Source organism: Sander vitreus, chromosome 15 (genome assembly GCF_031162955.1).
Source record: "Sander vitreus isolate 19-12246 chromosome 15, sanVit1, whole genome shotgun sequence".
Classification (NCBI taxonomy): domain Eukaryota; kingdom Metazoa; phylum Chordata; class Actinopteri; order Perciformes; family Percidae; genus Sander; species Sander vitreus.
The window spans coordinates 9,941,572-9,956,090 of record NC_135869.1 but is presented as its reverse complement, the minus strand read 5'-3'; the positions used below and the strand labels follow the sequence as shown (position 1 = coordinate 9,956,090).

The 14,519-nt window shown below is 38.9% G+C and overlaps 1 protein-coding gene, 1 long non-coding RNA gene and 2 pseudogenes across 3 annotated transcripts; 3 read left to right on the top strand and 1 right to left on the bottom strand.

Annotated features, from left to right (window-relative positions):
• Positions 1 to 4,926, bottom strand: LOC144530673 (uncharacterized). Its single transcript, XR_013503141.1, has 4 exons — positions 4,847 to 4,926; positions 3,918 to 4,149; positions 3,641 to 3,764; positions 1 to 444 (listed from the first exon to the last, which is right to left on the bottom strand). It is a non-coding gene; the product is annotated as an uncharacterized LOC144530673 (long non-coding RNA).
• On the top strand, positions 3,664 to 4,572 carry LOC144530672 (retinal cone rhodopsin-sensitive cGMP 3',5'-cyclic phosphodiesterase subunit gamma-like; annotated as a pseudogene). The gene is made up of 2 exons (XR_013503140.1): positions 3,664 to 3,773; positions 3,922 to 4,572. The product of XR_013503140.1 is annotated as a retinal cone rhodopsin-sensitive cGMP 3',5'-cyclic phosphodiesterase subunit gamma-like (transcript).
• A 37-nt stretch (positions 4,927 to 4,963) lies between the features above and the next one.
• Positions 4,964 to 10,406, top strand: apol (apolipoprotein L). The gene is given in 8 exon segments (XM_078270331.1): positions 4,964 to 5,161; positions 6,822 to 7,418; positions 7,497 to 7,616; positions 8,550 to 8,583; positions 8,585 to 9,013; positions 9,015 to 9,047; positions 9,049 to 9,492; positions 9,494 to 10,406. Coding segments are annotated over 8 exon segments (1,839 nt in total). The 5' UTR covers positions 4,964 to 5,063; the 3' UTR covers positions 9,578 to 10,406.
• An 80-nt stretch (positions 10,407 to 10,486) lies between these two features.
• On the top strand, positions 10,487 to 12,188 carry LOC144530012 (amine sulfotransferase-like; annotated as a pseudogene).
• Positions 12,189 to 14,519: the final 2,331 nt, after the last annotated feature.

The window sequence follows — 14,519 nt, the reverse complement described above, 5'->3', positions numbered from 1 at the left end:
ACCACTGCCACAGAGATTGGAGTAAACCTTACACAACAGAAGAAAGCCAGTGAAGTCTTCCAGAGCTTCATGGAGGATGTGCAGGTTCTGCAGGATTGTCTGAAGGTCGAGATCAAAGAGGAAACAAGCCCGATAGATGTGGTTGTGGGAGTTGGCAAGGTGCTTGGTAAAGCTGGTGCTATTGGAAAAGGCGTTGATTTGCTTCTTGATGCTGCAAGTGCTGGCAAAGTGGCAGCCAGGGCTGGGCTCATCGGGCTCAATGCTCTTTTCCTCGGCATGGATATCTTCTTCATCTGTAAGGACAGCATTAGTCTGGCCAAAGGTTCAGGCTCTCAGTTCATCAGAGCCAGAACTGCACTTTGGAGCTCAGAGTTGGACTCATGGCAGAAGATCCATGACTTCCTGTGTGAAGGTCGGCTGACATCAGAGGAAAACAAAGCTATCCTGGAGAACCCATTTTATCCAGAGAAGGAGATGAAGAAAGAAAGAAAAACAGAAATTCAATTTGATGAAGTGGATGGAGAACAAAAAATGACAGAGAGTCTGTTTTGTGTAATACAGTAGTGCTCAGTAAACCGAGACAATTACTGCATTTGTGGTAACAATCACAATGTGACAACTCCCCCCAAAATAGCCCAGTCTGCTCTAATTGGTCAGTGTTTCAGGATCTTTCATGTCTGTGTGTCTGCCCAACAAATGCAGTCGGGCAGTGATTGTAACGGCACTGTATATGCATATCTATCCATCTATCTATCTATCTGTCTGAATGTATATGTGTGTGTGTGTGTGTGTGTGTGTGTATATGTATGTGTATATATATGTGTATATATATGTGTATATATATATATATATATATATATATATATATATAATGCATATCTATCTATCTGTCTGAATGTATGTATGTGTGTGTGTGTATATATATATATATATATATACTGTATATGCATATCTATCCATCTATCTATCTATCTGTCTGAATGTATATGTGTGTGTGTGTGTGTATATATATATATATATAATGCATATCTATCCATCTATCTGTCTGAATGTATGTATGTGTGTGTGTGTGCGTATGTATATATATATATATATATATATATATATATATATATATATATATATATAGAGAGAGAGAGAGTGTATGTAATTAATTAGATTACATTTTTTAATTGATTGACAGCCCTAATTTTTATATATAATCTTTCATCAGAGTTTTTGGCTTCAACTTGATAGTCATGCTAATTACTGTCACTCACTCCTGCCAATGAATAAAATAATAATTTTCCAGCATAAATTGATGTAGAAAAGGGTAGAAATAGGTGCATACAAATTCAGTTTTTAATGCTCAAAATTATATGTCGCCTCACAAAATCTGGAAACAAAACCTATGCCATTGGGTTGCCAGGCCATGCAGCTGTGACTGGTCCAGATGTTTGTGCCAGCTCACCAGGGGGGGAAGATACTGGGAAACTTTGGGCCACTATTGTGCTTCTCTAACCTCTGTGCATCTCTAAATGTAACTGTAAATAATTCATTAAATGTTTCATAAAATGAACAAAAAGTCTAAGTGGGGCACAGAGGATGAGGGCCAAACATTACTGGGCCTGTGTTTGAGAAAGGCTGTGATATAACACATGCACAAAATGAGCCATGCTGTGTCTTTTGTCTTGCTGATGGTATTTTTCAGTCTATTATCTGCTGGACCTTGTGGTGGGGAAAGGCCTTATTTGAAGAATGAATTTCCCTCACTGCCTAACCTAATGAGCTTTGGCCACCAGTCCCACTGGTGTCCAAAAATGGTTATTTCTATTTATTTAGTTTTGAAGGATTAGAATTTATGTAAATCAGTGGTTCTCATTCTTTAGAATGTCAGTGGTCCTAGTAGATCCCTTTGGTAGATCAATTTGTGTATCATGGCTGAAAAGGTGCTGAATTGAGATTTGAGATTCATACTGAGGAGCCTTCATGAAGAAATATTTCTTGGTGCTGGGCCGGCCTTCTTGTTGGTACTGCTCGAGGCCTGGTCTCTATTTCTTTATAATGTCCACTTTTTACTTGATGGATTTGGATGAACCCAGAGGAGTTACTAACTCTGGTAACAAAACATGTTTAATCAATGCTTAATGCATTTATGCTTTGGTGTTATGTCTAGATGTTGACAAGCTTTTGGTTTGACTGTAATGACACCTGGGGCGGTTATTGTTTGATGGTAAGAGATGACTCTCCAGAGGAAAGGCATGTTATTTGTAGCACCTTTCAAAAGCAAGGCCATCCAAAGTGCTGTATATAAGATTTAAAAAGGCATTAAGACGAGATATCAAATAATCAAAAGGAAATATAAAAAGACAAAGTAAAAACAAAATTAAATAAAAGTACACAGTGCACAGCAATATATGAATCTTTGAAATTGAATTTAATTAGGGCTGTCAAACAATTAATATTTTTTTAATCGCGATTAATCGCTGAATTTCTATAGTTAATCACGATTAATCGCATGTTTTATGACATGATTAAAATTCTATTATTTTGCATTTCAGAACTGTTTTTAAGTACATATTAACAATGGAAAGCAATTCTTACCAGTGTATCTTGATTGGGAATCAAATGAATGCAAAGAAAGTTACTTTATGAACTTTAAGATTTGTAAAAAAAAAAAAAAAAAAAAAATGTGTGAATCTGTCATTATTGCACAATACCTCCAAGTACCTAACTAAAAAACTAAAAATCCCTATCCTTACCAGAGTCAATATAGTGTGCTGTAACTTCTAAATAATTTTGATTACTCACTGACTCCAGTGATCACCGGTTAATGAGACAGCGTTCGCACTTTGCAGCAGTTCCAGTTGGGCTGCTTTCTCGTGTCGTACAGGCTGTGTGTGTGGGGCTGCTGTCCCCCTCGACGGCAATATATAAGACGGGTCAGAACATGCCAACCGTAGTACATCTTTAAGACCCGAGTCCTCTACGATGCTGACAGGTCTGCAGTTAGTTGCCACCCATTTCGCAAGAGCTGTAGTAATTTTTTGGGATTTGGTTTCATCCACAGGTCGGCGAGTAGCACTCTCCAAAATAGTGCTTTGCCTGAGCCCGCTAGCATCAACCAGAGTCACGTTAACTGTACTACTATGCTTAGCTCGTAGGTGGTAGCTCAAGCTTGACGTGCTTCGGTGATATTTTAATTCGGCTTTACACAATGTGCATGTGGCTTTCGACTTGTCTACTGAGCTGTCTGGGAGTTTTGGAAAATGAAAAGCGCCATTCAGAATTGTGTTTTCTGCTGTCTTTCTGCAGCAGCAGGATGTGTTATGAGGAAGTATGGCAGCTTGATGATAAGTAAAGGAACGGCAAAGGGTCAAAATAGTAGCCTAGCCCCAAGAGGCCGTAGATTCTAGTGATTTTAGAACAGCTAAGGGGCGTTGTTAGGCAGGGCGCGAAGCCGAGTGAAGTGTAAAATAAATTAATAAATGGCGGCATGCCATTAATGCGATTTAAAAAAAATTTAACTCCTTATGCTTGGCCCTTAATCGCATCACGATTAACACGTTAATGCTGACAGCCCTAAATTTAATACAAAGCAGTGGAAAAAGGAAAGGTTTAGAAGAACGGAGAGTTGCATCTCATGTATTTTTGTTCTTACTTCTTTTTCAGTAACTAATCAAAATGTCAGACACCGCCGTTGCAGTTCCCGCCGACAAGAAAGCACCTCCCAGATTCAAGCAGAGGGCCATGCGCACCTTCAGGAGCAAGGCGCCTAAACCTGGCTAGAAGGGGTGAGATGAAGATCACACACACACACACACACACACACACACACACTCACTCACTCACTTTCACACTCACAGTATTTTCTTTATTTGCCATTTAAAAACGTGTCTCTCAGTTTGTACTTATCAGATCTTTTTGGTCTAACGTACTCAGATTCGGAGACGACATCCCCAGCATGGAGGGTCTTGGCAGTTGGCACAGACATAACAGTGATTTGCCCATGGGAAGCCTTCGGGGACATGGAGCTCAGCGATCTGGCGAAATATGGAATTGTTTAGTCCTTTTCCCTGTTCCCTCATGTATTCCAACTGTTGACTGAGCAGCTGAAACTCTTGTACTTGTGTGCTCTAGAAATGAGGCAGCATTTGTTAAAGGTTTGATCTGGAGGGGGAAAAAAATAAAAGAAATCCAGCACTCTATCTTGTCTCATGCACTTTATCTGCCCCTGCCTTTCTACAATTCTCCATCGTCCTCTTAACGAGTGATGTCAGCAGCTCTGGGCCTGAGCTTGTACTTTCCACGGAGTAAACAAAGAAATCAAATTGAGAAGGCTGTACATTTTATAATATGAAAGAGGGTTTGCTAGCTGTTCCAGGTATACGTTTTGCGTTCCTCTTCTTCTACCTCTTCTCCTCAAAACAGCTGATTCAACATGCACAGATGTCTTTTGTGTATTAGCTAAATGAGAATAAATTTTTATGAGAAAGTCTATAATTCACTTCAGTGAAAGGGACCATCTGTGTATTTTGTAAGTAGAGAGGAACATTTCCATAAACACAATAAATGTTAATATTTTCCATAGAACATGCCTCTGTGTCCTTCATACTGTATTACCACAACATGCTACACTGACATATTTTAAAAGGTACAGCTAGATCAACTAGTTTATTTACTGTGGGGTGATTAATCTGTTGCAATGCCTCTTTTTATGAAATGATTGCAGGTTTTGTAGCCTATATCGAATCTGCAGAGTAGCCTAGGCTATTAATCATAGTTGTCAAATAAATGTAGCAGTGTGAAAAGAAGAATATTTTTAGAAGTCTAATTTAGGAAAAAAGGAAATACATAGTATAGTCACTTCAATCTTTGGGTCTTATCATCTGGTAGACCTAACGTGTATATTTCCGACAGGACTTGAAGGCAGCATCAGGAAATCAGCTCGACCAAGTGCGATGCTTCTTATATACAGTCTATGGTGCTATGCTATGTGATTGCTATCAAAAGCAGTTTCAGGCTCCTAAATAAAAATAAAACATCCGCCTACCGCGACTGCATGAGTAAAGTAGCTTACAGACATGGGTGTGGTGGTTCAGCCTGCTGATGTGGAGATAGGAAAACGAAACCAAACAGTGAGCTGTCGACGTTTTGGCACCAAAATTCTTCCACAGTCTCAGTAAGTGTTTTAGCAGATTCAGTCAACACGAGTTGCGAGCGAGCGATAGAACGATCAGATGTCCAATTTTGATCTATTTTTATTTAAAAACCACACAGGTAATAAGGTGAGGCCACAATAAGGAACTGAAACAACTAACTGAGAGGAGAAACATGTCTGCTGCAAGGTAAAGAGTTTAAATCTTTGAGCTGCTTTTGCACAGAAATGAGAGAAAGTCTGTAGTGACAGCAAGTGTCAACTAACGCATATTCATGTTAAAAAAAAACTCATTATGCCATGGGACCTTTAAATAGGAACGTAGAAATCCATATTGTATTATATTAAGGCAAATAGAGAAGTAAGCAATGCTTAGCTTTTGGTATGTCAACCTTTGTATAAATCATCACTGTAACATTATTTCACAGTTTAAAATATAATCCAAGGAAGGTTAATAAATTCAAGAGCTACTGATTTGAAGGTTTTTGAAGACGTTTCGTCTCTCATCCGAGGCACTCTCTCAGTTCATGAACTGCGTCTTCAAGAACCTTGACTAAGTACAGTTGCCCCTGAATGTAACCTTCCTTGGATAGCCTACTATGAACCTTCACAGACATATAAAATATTGCACATGAAGTTTTCTGAAACCTTGACCTCATTATGTTATAATGTTTGATCCTACCAATTTTACCTACATTTGTTATGTAGCCTAAATGGGGACGTAAGAATCACGTTAGGCCTACAACAATAATGAATGAAAACTAAAATAATAGAATAACCGCTATTCATTTCCATATGATTCTTTGTCAAAGCCACAGGGAGCCACTGGAGAGGGGCTAAAGAGCCACATGGGTCCTACTTCTACCTTAAACCTTAAACCCATTGATAAACCATTTGTGCTCTGGTCACATCTTCGGGTCAAATCGTGTAAATGCAACAAAAAACAGTCACACACCCTGAATTATGAAGAGCAATGGTTTAATGTTTTGGCTTGTGACCCATAAAACAAAGCAATGTTAATGGTTGTTAATGTCTATGCATTTAGAATTTGTTCCTGTTTTATCTGAATAACTTCATTGTCCTCAAAATACATATTTCACAAGTAAAAAAAAAAAAAGATCACAGGAACATATGAAGATATGAATTAAAATGTCCAAAGTATAAGTATTTTTCCTTCCTTTCCAACCTGTTGATTATCCTACAAGTCCTAAATGTCTCATTGTGTCTCTTTGTAGTAGTGTTTTGTCTTTGTGTCACTTTGTAGTCATTTTGCATTGCTCCTCGGCTGTTTTAAACCTTACTAATGCTATTGTGCTTTATTTAAATATTACTGTAACCTCAGTATGCTGTGAAGCTGTAATATAAAAAACAACAACTGGATTTGGTTGTCAGATAGTTGATAATAAGAGATGTTTATAAGGTTTAGGGGTAAAGCAAACAAACAAAGAAGACATCTAAACTTTCAACTAAGCTCTGTTAACATTGTTAACAATCATTTCAAACAGAAGCCTTTGGCCCAGGGACCAAATAGGCCAGGGGCCTTTGCTAGGTTTTATTTAGTGGTTGCTGCCAGATCTCTGTCCCAAACTGTCACAGAACAAACCTAGGGCTTTGCAACGTGAGACCAACTCCACCACAACAATTTGTTTGGAAATCTCACAAACTGGATGATGTTTTGTTACAGAAAGGAACTCCAGGAGGCCTTGTGCTGCTACACCGCAGATACCCTCATCTACATCGACACAGTGAGAGAATTCTGTGAGAGAAACCCCAAATGGATGCTTGGGAGGGAGACAGAGTTGGAAATGATGAGGGACATCAAAGACAGGGCTGACAACATCGACCTAAGCATCAGCCATGTTACCCAGTCAAAGAAGAAAGGTGAGGCCTTTTGGGAATATATGAAGAGCAAGGTGACCCAGGTGACTGCAGACAGCAGACGTGCAGAACTGGAGACGGAGCTGGCTGCTGTGCTGAAGGACACTCTGAGAGGCCTGGAGAAGCTCAACTGCTTCCTGGATGCTGTGGAGAATCTTGCAGTCACCTCACTTCATGTGTTCATGGAGGAGAACCAGGTGTTATATCTGCCAGAAGGGATCAGTCCTGAACATGTTCAGGTTGTCATCTCTGCTGCACGGAGAATCTGCCCTCATCTCCTCGAGTTTAAAAGAGATGCAAGCGTCTTCTTCCTTCCTAAACTTCAGAATGTGGAAGTGCTGGCATATCAGCTGGACAAATACATAAAGACCACCCAGAAAATCTGTGAGAAGTTAGAGAAAAGGTAAACTGTCATTTCTTCAAAATGAAATGCACATTTAGCAAAATAAACAATTTTATTTACTAACAGTTTCTTTCACAGCTCCTTCAGCGACTTTTGCCTGGAGATGAATGATGAATCTCTGGTGGACCTCGATGTGGATTTGTCTGAAGATGACGTACAAAGGATGCTTCATCACATTAATCAGCTCGATGAAATCAGGTATGATTTAGCCACCTATGTATTCTGGCTCCAAATGTCATGTCAACACAGATGTGCAAGATGTTATTAGTGAATGTAATGTAATGTAGTTTATGGCATGGGTCGGCACAACATGTGCACAACTTGTTCCCCAGAGGAGAAATGCTAATGACTTTGGTGATCCTCTGAGCTTTTCTCTACCACCAAGAGGTCAAACATAAAATGTGTCCAATACTTTAATTTATGACCAAATCCCTGCAAAACCAATAACATTCCTATCAACCTCCGATGTATTGTATGTCTAGAGCTAATTAGCCAACCTTAGCATGCTAACACTCTAAACTAAGATGATGAACATGGTTAACATTATACCTGCCTGCCATCAGCATCATGTTAGCATGCTGACGTTAGCAATTGGCTCAGAGAGCTGCCGTGCCTAAGTACAGCCTCACAGAGCATGCACAACAATACAAAGAAGCAGTCGTTGGCAATGTATATGTAAGATGTCAGGCTCCCTCCAACAAAGCTAATACAAATACATAGGCTATAAGAAGAAATTCAAACAAACAAACAAAGATACACAACAAAATAAAACAAGAAAAATACAAAGTTGAAGAGGAGCTATTAAATTAGAGGCAAAATGATTATACTTCATAACTCAAATTAATGATTTCTATAAGGAAGTTTTTGATAGTGAATACAGTACCTTAGGTTATGGGTCTTGTCCAGCAGGGGTTAATACCTTAGTATAATTTGTAATTTATGTAATCAAATATTGTTGCTTATTTCACTTTTATGTGGATTATATTGCTTCTTGAAGCCTGCCAATGTGTGTCCCAAAAAAACAGATCCCAAATATAATATTTTCATATTGAATTTTAAAGTAACATTCTAACCTAACCTAACCTGAGATGTGCAATCCTATTCATTCTTTCTTGATTTCCTCTTCATCAGGATGAACCAGAGCTTCCGTACGGTGTTCTTGTTTACAGGACAAACCGTGTTCTAGCTTCATCGATAAGTTCAGCAAGCGACAGCCCCGGATGCTGCAGTTCCTAAAAGACCTGGAGGAGAATGCTGTTCAGCTAGACAGGATGAACATGGGGGCAAAGATCTCCAGTGTGGCCGGCAGCTCAGTGGGGGCAGTTGGAGGTGTGCTTTCCATCATTGGTTTGGCATTAATTCCTGTAACAGCTGGAGCGTCTTTAGTGCTGACATTGACTGGGGTAGGGCTGGGAATTACCAGTGGAGTCAACAGTGCTGTCACCACTGCCACAGAGATTGGAGTAAACCTTACACAACAGAAGAAAGCCAGTGAAGTCTTCCACAGCTTCATGGAGGATGTGCAGGTTCTGCAGGATTGTCTGAAGGTCGAGATCAAAGAGGAAACAAGCCCGATAGATGTGGTTGTGGGAGTTTGGCAAGGTGCTTGGTAAAGCTGGTGCTATTGGAAAAAGGCATTGATTCTATTGTTGATGCTGCCTCTGCTGTTAAGATGTTAAAAAGTGAAGAGCTGATTGCAAGTGCTGGCAAAGTGGCAGTGCAGGAAGGAAAAGCATTACGTAACGTTCCCAGGGTGGCAGCAGATATCCCAGATATCGGACAGGCAGCAGTCAAAGGGCCTCTTGCCCTCTCCAAGTCAGCCAGGGCCGGACTCATCGGGCTCAATGCTCTTTTCCTCGGCATGGATATCTTCTTCATCTGTAAGGACAGCATTAGTCTGGCCAAAGGCAGCAAAACTGAAGTCTCTCAGTTCATCAGAGCCAGAACTGCACTTTGGAGCTCAGAGTTGGACTCATGGCAGAAGATCCATGACTTCCTGTGTGAAGGTCGGCTGACATCAGAGGAAAACAAAGCTATCCTGGAGAACCCATTTTATCCAGAGAAGGAGATGAAGAAAGAAAGAAAGAAAAACAGAAATGGAAATTAATTTTGATGAAGTGGATGAAAAACAAAAAATTAAAGAGAAACAAATTGTGTAATACGGTAGTGCTCAGTGAACAGAAACAGTTAGCCTACTTCATTCATAGTGCATTCAATGTGCCATTATGCTGATTCATACATGTATTAAGATTCAATAACTGTTCACAGTTATTGAATCTCTACTCATCATTCTTTTTTTCAGATAATCTTTTGTCTTTATTGGTTTTTGTCTCATTTCTGCTGCTGCATTTGTGAGATATTTTTTTGAAAATGCTATGATAAATTAAAAAGAAATAAATGATATGTAAAAAAAAATAAATTAAAAAAAAAAAGCCCAAATCCATGTTGCTGATTTATGTGCATGTGCACTGGGTCACACTTGTGTGAGTTGCTTATTAAACCACCGTTGGCCTCCCAACTAGTTTTGTTGTGACAAGAATAAAGCTTATAGGTGCACACTTAAACTAAGGGGAACCAAGCAAAACATTCCTCCATCAGCAGATGAAAGTGAAAACATCCTTCCTGTGTCTCTGCTCATGACATTATTCTGCTCAGTGAAGCTGGAACATTCAAGTGAATTAATAGTATTTGTAATGCAAAGCATGCAAATGAGTTTTGAGACTATGTGCCTTTTGGCGTCCTAAAGTTATATTACTAGACAGACTCCAGAGGAGTTTTTAGACTAGATACGTTTTGCGTTCCTCTTCTTCTACCGCTTCTCCTCAAAACAGCTGATTCAACATGCACAGATGTGTGTATTAGCTAAATGAGAATACATTTTTATGAGAAAGTCTATAATTCACTTCAGTGAAAGGGACCATCTGTGTATTTTGTAAGTAGAGAGGAACATTTCCATAAACACAATAAATGTTAATATTTTCCATAGAACATGCCTCTGTGTCCTTCATACTGTATTACCACAACATGCTACACTGACATATTTTAAAAGGTACAGCTAGATCAACTAGTTTATTTACTGTGGGGTGATTAATCTGTTGCAATGCCTCTTTTTATGAAATGATTGCAGGTTTTGTAGCCTATATCAAATCTGCAGACCATGGGAAAAACACTGTTATACTTCAATCTACACAGCTGTACCTATAATTTAAGATATAGGATTCATGAAGAAGCTGCACAAACATGCACAACTTAAAAGTCCAGAGTCCAGCTGCCCGTGATCTGTTCTACTCTGGTCGTGAACATTTCTTTCATAGTTCTGTGTGATTCAGAAATAACATGGAGCAGATCACAGACCATCTCTGCAGGTATAAAAACTACAACTTTCCAGTCGATTTCACAACTCCAGAGCTTTGAAATTCGAGATAGTGACGTATTCCTCGTCACTTATCCAAAGTCAGGTGAGTGAGACAAGGTTTTCTGCATCACATTATTTGCATTAAAGGTTTTGTCCATAGCTGGGAACAGATTTACTGATCATACACGATGTCTCATAATTTAACACACACACACACACACACACACACACACACACACACAGGACTCAACAGATCATCATCTCCATCTATGAGTTAGATGGGGGTCTGTATGAATATCCAAACAACTTTGAGGCTGGAGTACAGGGATGTTGGACAAGATTACGCTCTACGGTCCTATCCACGGCTCCTCACGTCTCACCTCACCCCGGCTCTCATGCCTCCAGGACTAAAGGACAAGAAGGCAAAGGTTAGTATGTTATGGAAGTCCAATCCTATGAGGAAAACTCAAAAAGCTGTACATACTAAAAGTCTTTACCTACTTTGTGTGGAGTTTGGCATCGATTAGAGAATGGTATGTATTGGTTGGCTGATTAATTTTTGTTTTTTTGTCAGATTATCTACATGATGCGTAATCCAAAGGACAACATCATCTCCTATTACCACTTCAGTAATGCCTGCGATGACCTGGAGACTCCCAAGAGCTTTGAGGACTACCTTCAGTAGTAGTATGTATCTGACAGGCAACGGTAAGAAACCTCCAGAGAGTCCAGTGTTAATACATTTTAAAAGATAACCATCTGATCATGTAAACAATCTGAATACTTTCTCCACCACTGCTTATGTTTGACCATTGTTTTTGCACTATTCTTTGTACTGTGTGGTTAATTTGTGTATTGCTGCTAACCCAAACCTAACCCTCTATCGGGGATAAATAATGTATCTATCTATCATACAGTTAGAGCATCATCCTGGTTTGACCACATCAGGGAGTGGCATTCAAAGAGAGACCAGTACAACATCCTCTTGCCAAAGCGCATAATAAATCAAGCTTTAAAAAAACAGTAAAGGAACATCTAAGGGCCCTAAGACTGTAACCATATTTTGTACTTTGTCCATGCATAGGAATGTTGATACGTAAACAAAGATGTAAGAATTAACTTTGTTTATATTCTGTGCTTATGTATTTATTGTGCTATTTATTAGAGTACATGAAGAGGACTATGCATATTTATATTTGCAAAGAAAATAATACTAGCTATATTGCTCTTATTTTTATATTATATGACTGTTTGAAAATGTCTTATCTGTGGTAATGTTTATGTTTTGTGTGGACTCCCAGGGAGAATAGCTGATGTTCTGCAACAGCTAATGGGGATCCTAATAAAATAAAATCAAATTCCTCACCTATGAGGACATGATTTTAGTAAGATGTGGTTTTCTCTGTGGTTGTTAAGCATTTTTTGCTTGGACTGAAAAATTGTGTGTGGAAGGGATGCATTTCTAATCCATTTAATGCTATGAATTCAAAAGGGCCACACTCACTTGAAAATATAGAAATAGAAATATAGAAATAAATCCATTACCAATCTCTCTGACACGTTCTCTAGCAGTGGTAGAGTAGTACCGGCTACATGCGAGAAGTAACGCTACGCAAAAAAAAGTGCAGGTACGCTTAAGAGTAAAATGTAGAAGTGCCGGTACTGCGTACCAGTGAATACCGGCCCACTTCGGCACTGAAAATAATAGATTTTTCTGCAGATTCAGCTGCAACAACTGCAAGGCTGTCATCGTTATGTACATAGAAAAAACTGGTTACTACAAATAGCTATGTCAATATAGATGCTTTAACTAAGTAGAGAACAAACATCCACTTTAATCAGTTTAAAACACAAATGTCTGCAAGTTTGCAGGATTGTTGTGAGTCAGGACCTAAGGCAGCTACCATCTATGTTAGTTTTGCCTCGTGCCTCTCCAGGTAAATATACAACAGTGGTAAGAGGTGGTAAAAGCAAACTCAGGTGTGCACAGTGGTAAGGCCATGAGCCAGCAGAAAAAAGTGGATCTAGTAATAATAAGCCTACTGAGTAATTTAGAAATTAATATAATTCTGGATTAATGCATGCCATACAAGATGCATTATTCTACCATTTAAGTTCAGTGGCTGATAATAGTTTTAAAAAGGGTGTTTATATTTCGCTTGGTTCGTAATTTCAAGTGTGGGAAAACACTGCGCATGCCCAAAGCCGTTGGCCGGTTGCAATCAGCTGGCAGACGGTGGTATTCCTTTTAAAGACGAAAGTAATCTGCGGTCACCATGAACGATGTGGATTATCTCCTAAAGCTGGGGTCTTCAACGTTTTTTAGGCTAAGGACCCCTAACCTGAAAGAGAGACGAGCAGGGACCTCCTTACTATATATTGTATAAAACTGAGTTGCATAATAAACTAGGTCTATAATAACGTGTAGGGTGACCAAAAGCCGATACACATAGCCTACAATACTAAGCTATTAAAATTATTTACATATTGATATATCATCATGATTTAATGTCAAACACACAGTGAATCCATATGCTTAGTGGCTACAGGCCAGTTACCGTATCAATGTTGTTGAGGTCGTTTTGAGGAATAGGCCGATTTATCTTTGCTAATAAAATGTTGGATTCATGTTCATATTTTCAGACATATTTTCATTTGGTGGGGGGGGGGACTTTCAAAAAAGTATTAAACAATAATGTTGTGCCCCCCGGACTGTTGAAGATCACTGTTCTAAAGCACACATTGACACCAGGGGGCTCCATACATCTAAAAGTCTGCCTTTAAATGAAAAGATGAAACACCTCGGTGCACACCAGCCACGGGATACAAACCAAACCTCCTGTACAAATAAATAGTGTAGTTCTCCAGGAGAAAATAACTTTTTAGTTTAAAAAAAACTTTAAATAACCAGGTAAATCCTGTTGAGATTTTTCAAGGAAGCCCTGGCCAAGACAGCACACAGCAGCAGCAATTCAGTGTTTCATACACGCATATGGGACATTCTAAAACGCTTAACGTGAAAAAGCTTAACGTGGTTTAATGTACCTAAACAACGATCAGTCATCACCAAATTTCTCATGGCCATATCTTGTCATGAACACTTAAGCTTGTCAAAAAAACTAAACCGAACTCCAACGATTATAGAAGTTATCTCACATTAACGTTTTCTGCTTCATTAGAGCCTATTGTAAGGAAAAAGCTTAACATGATTTAATGTACCTAAACAACGATCAATCATCACCAAAATCTCTCTCATATTGCCCATCATAACCACTGAAAACTGTCAAAAAAATCTAACCCAAAGTCTTATTGTTATGGACGTTATCTGACATTAAGCGTTTCTGCTTCATTAAGGGATATTGTAAGGGAAAAGCTTAACGTGGTTTAATGTACCTAAACAGCGATCAATTGTCACCAAAATTCTCTCTCATATTGCTCCTCACAAGCACTGAAAACTGTCAAAAAATCTAACCAAAAGTCACCATGGTAAAGTTAGTTTTATATTGGACATTGGCTATTCGACACGTTCGAAAACTCTATTATGTGGCTTGTCATTTTGACCTATTCATGTCAAACCACTTTTGGTGAACTCAGCTAACGCCCCTACACATTGCACAAAGCTTCCTTTCTCAAAAAAACATCCTTTGATTTTTTTAAATATTTTTTTATTGTTTTTATTATTTTATTTTATCTTTGTAGACCCAATTTGACTCATGCAGAAGATGGTTCCAAGATCTCTGCACTCC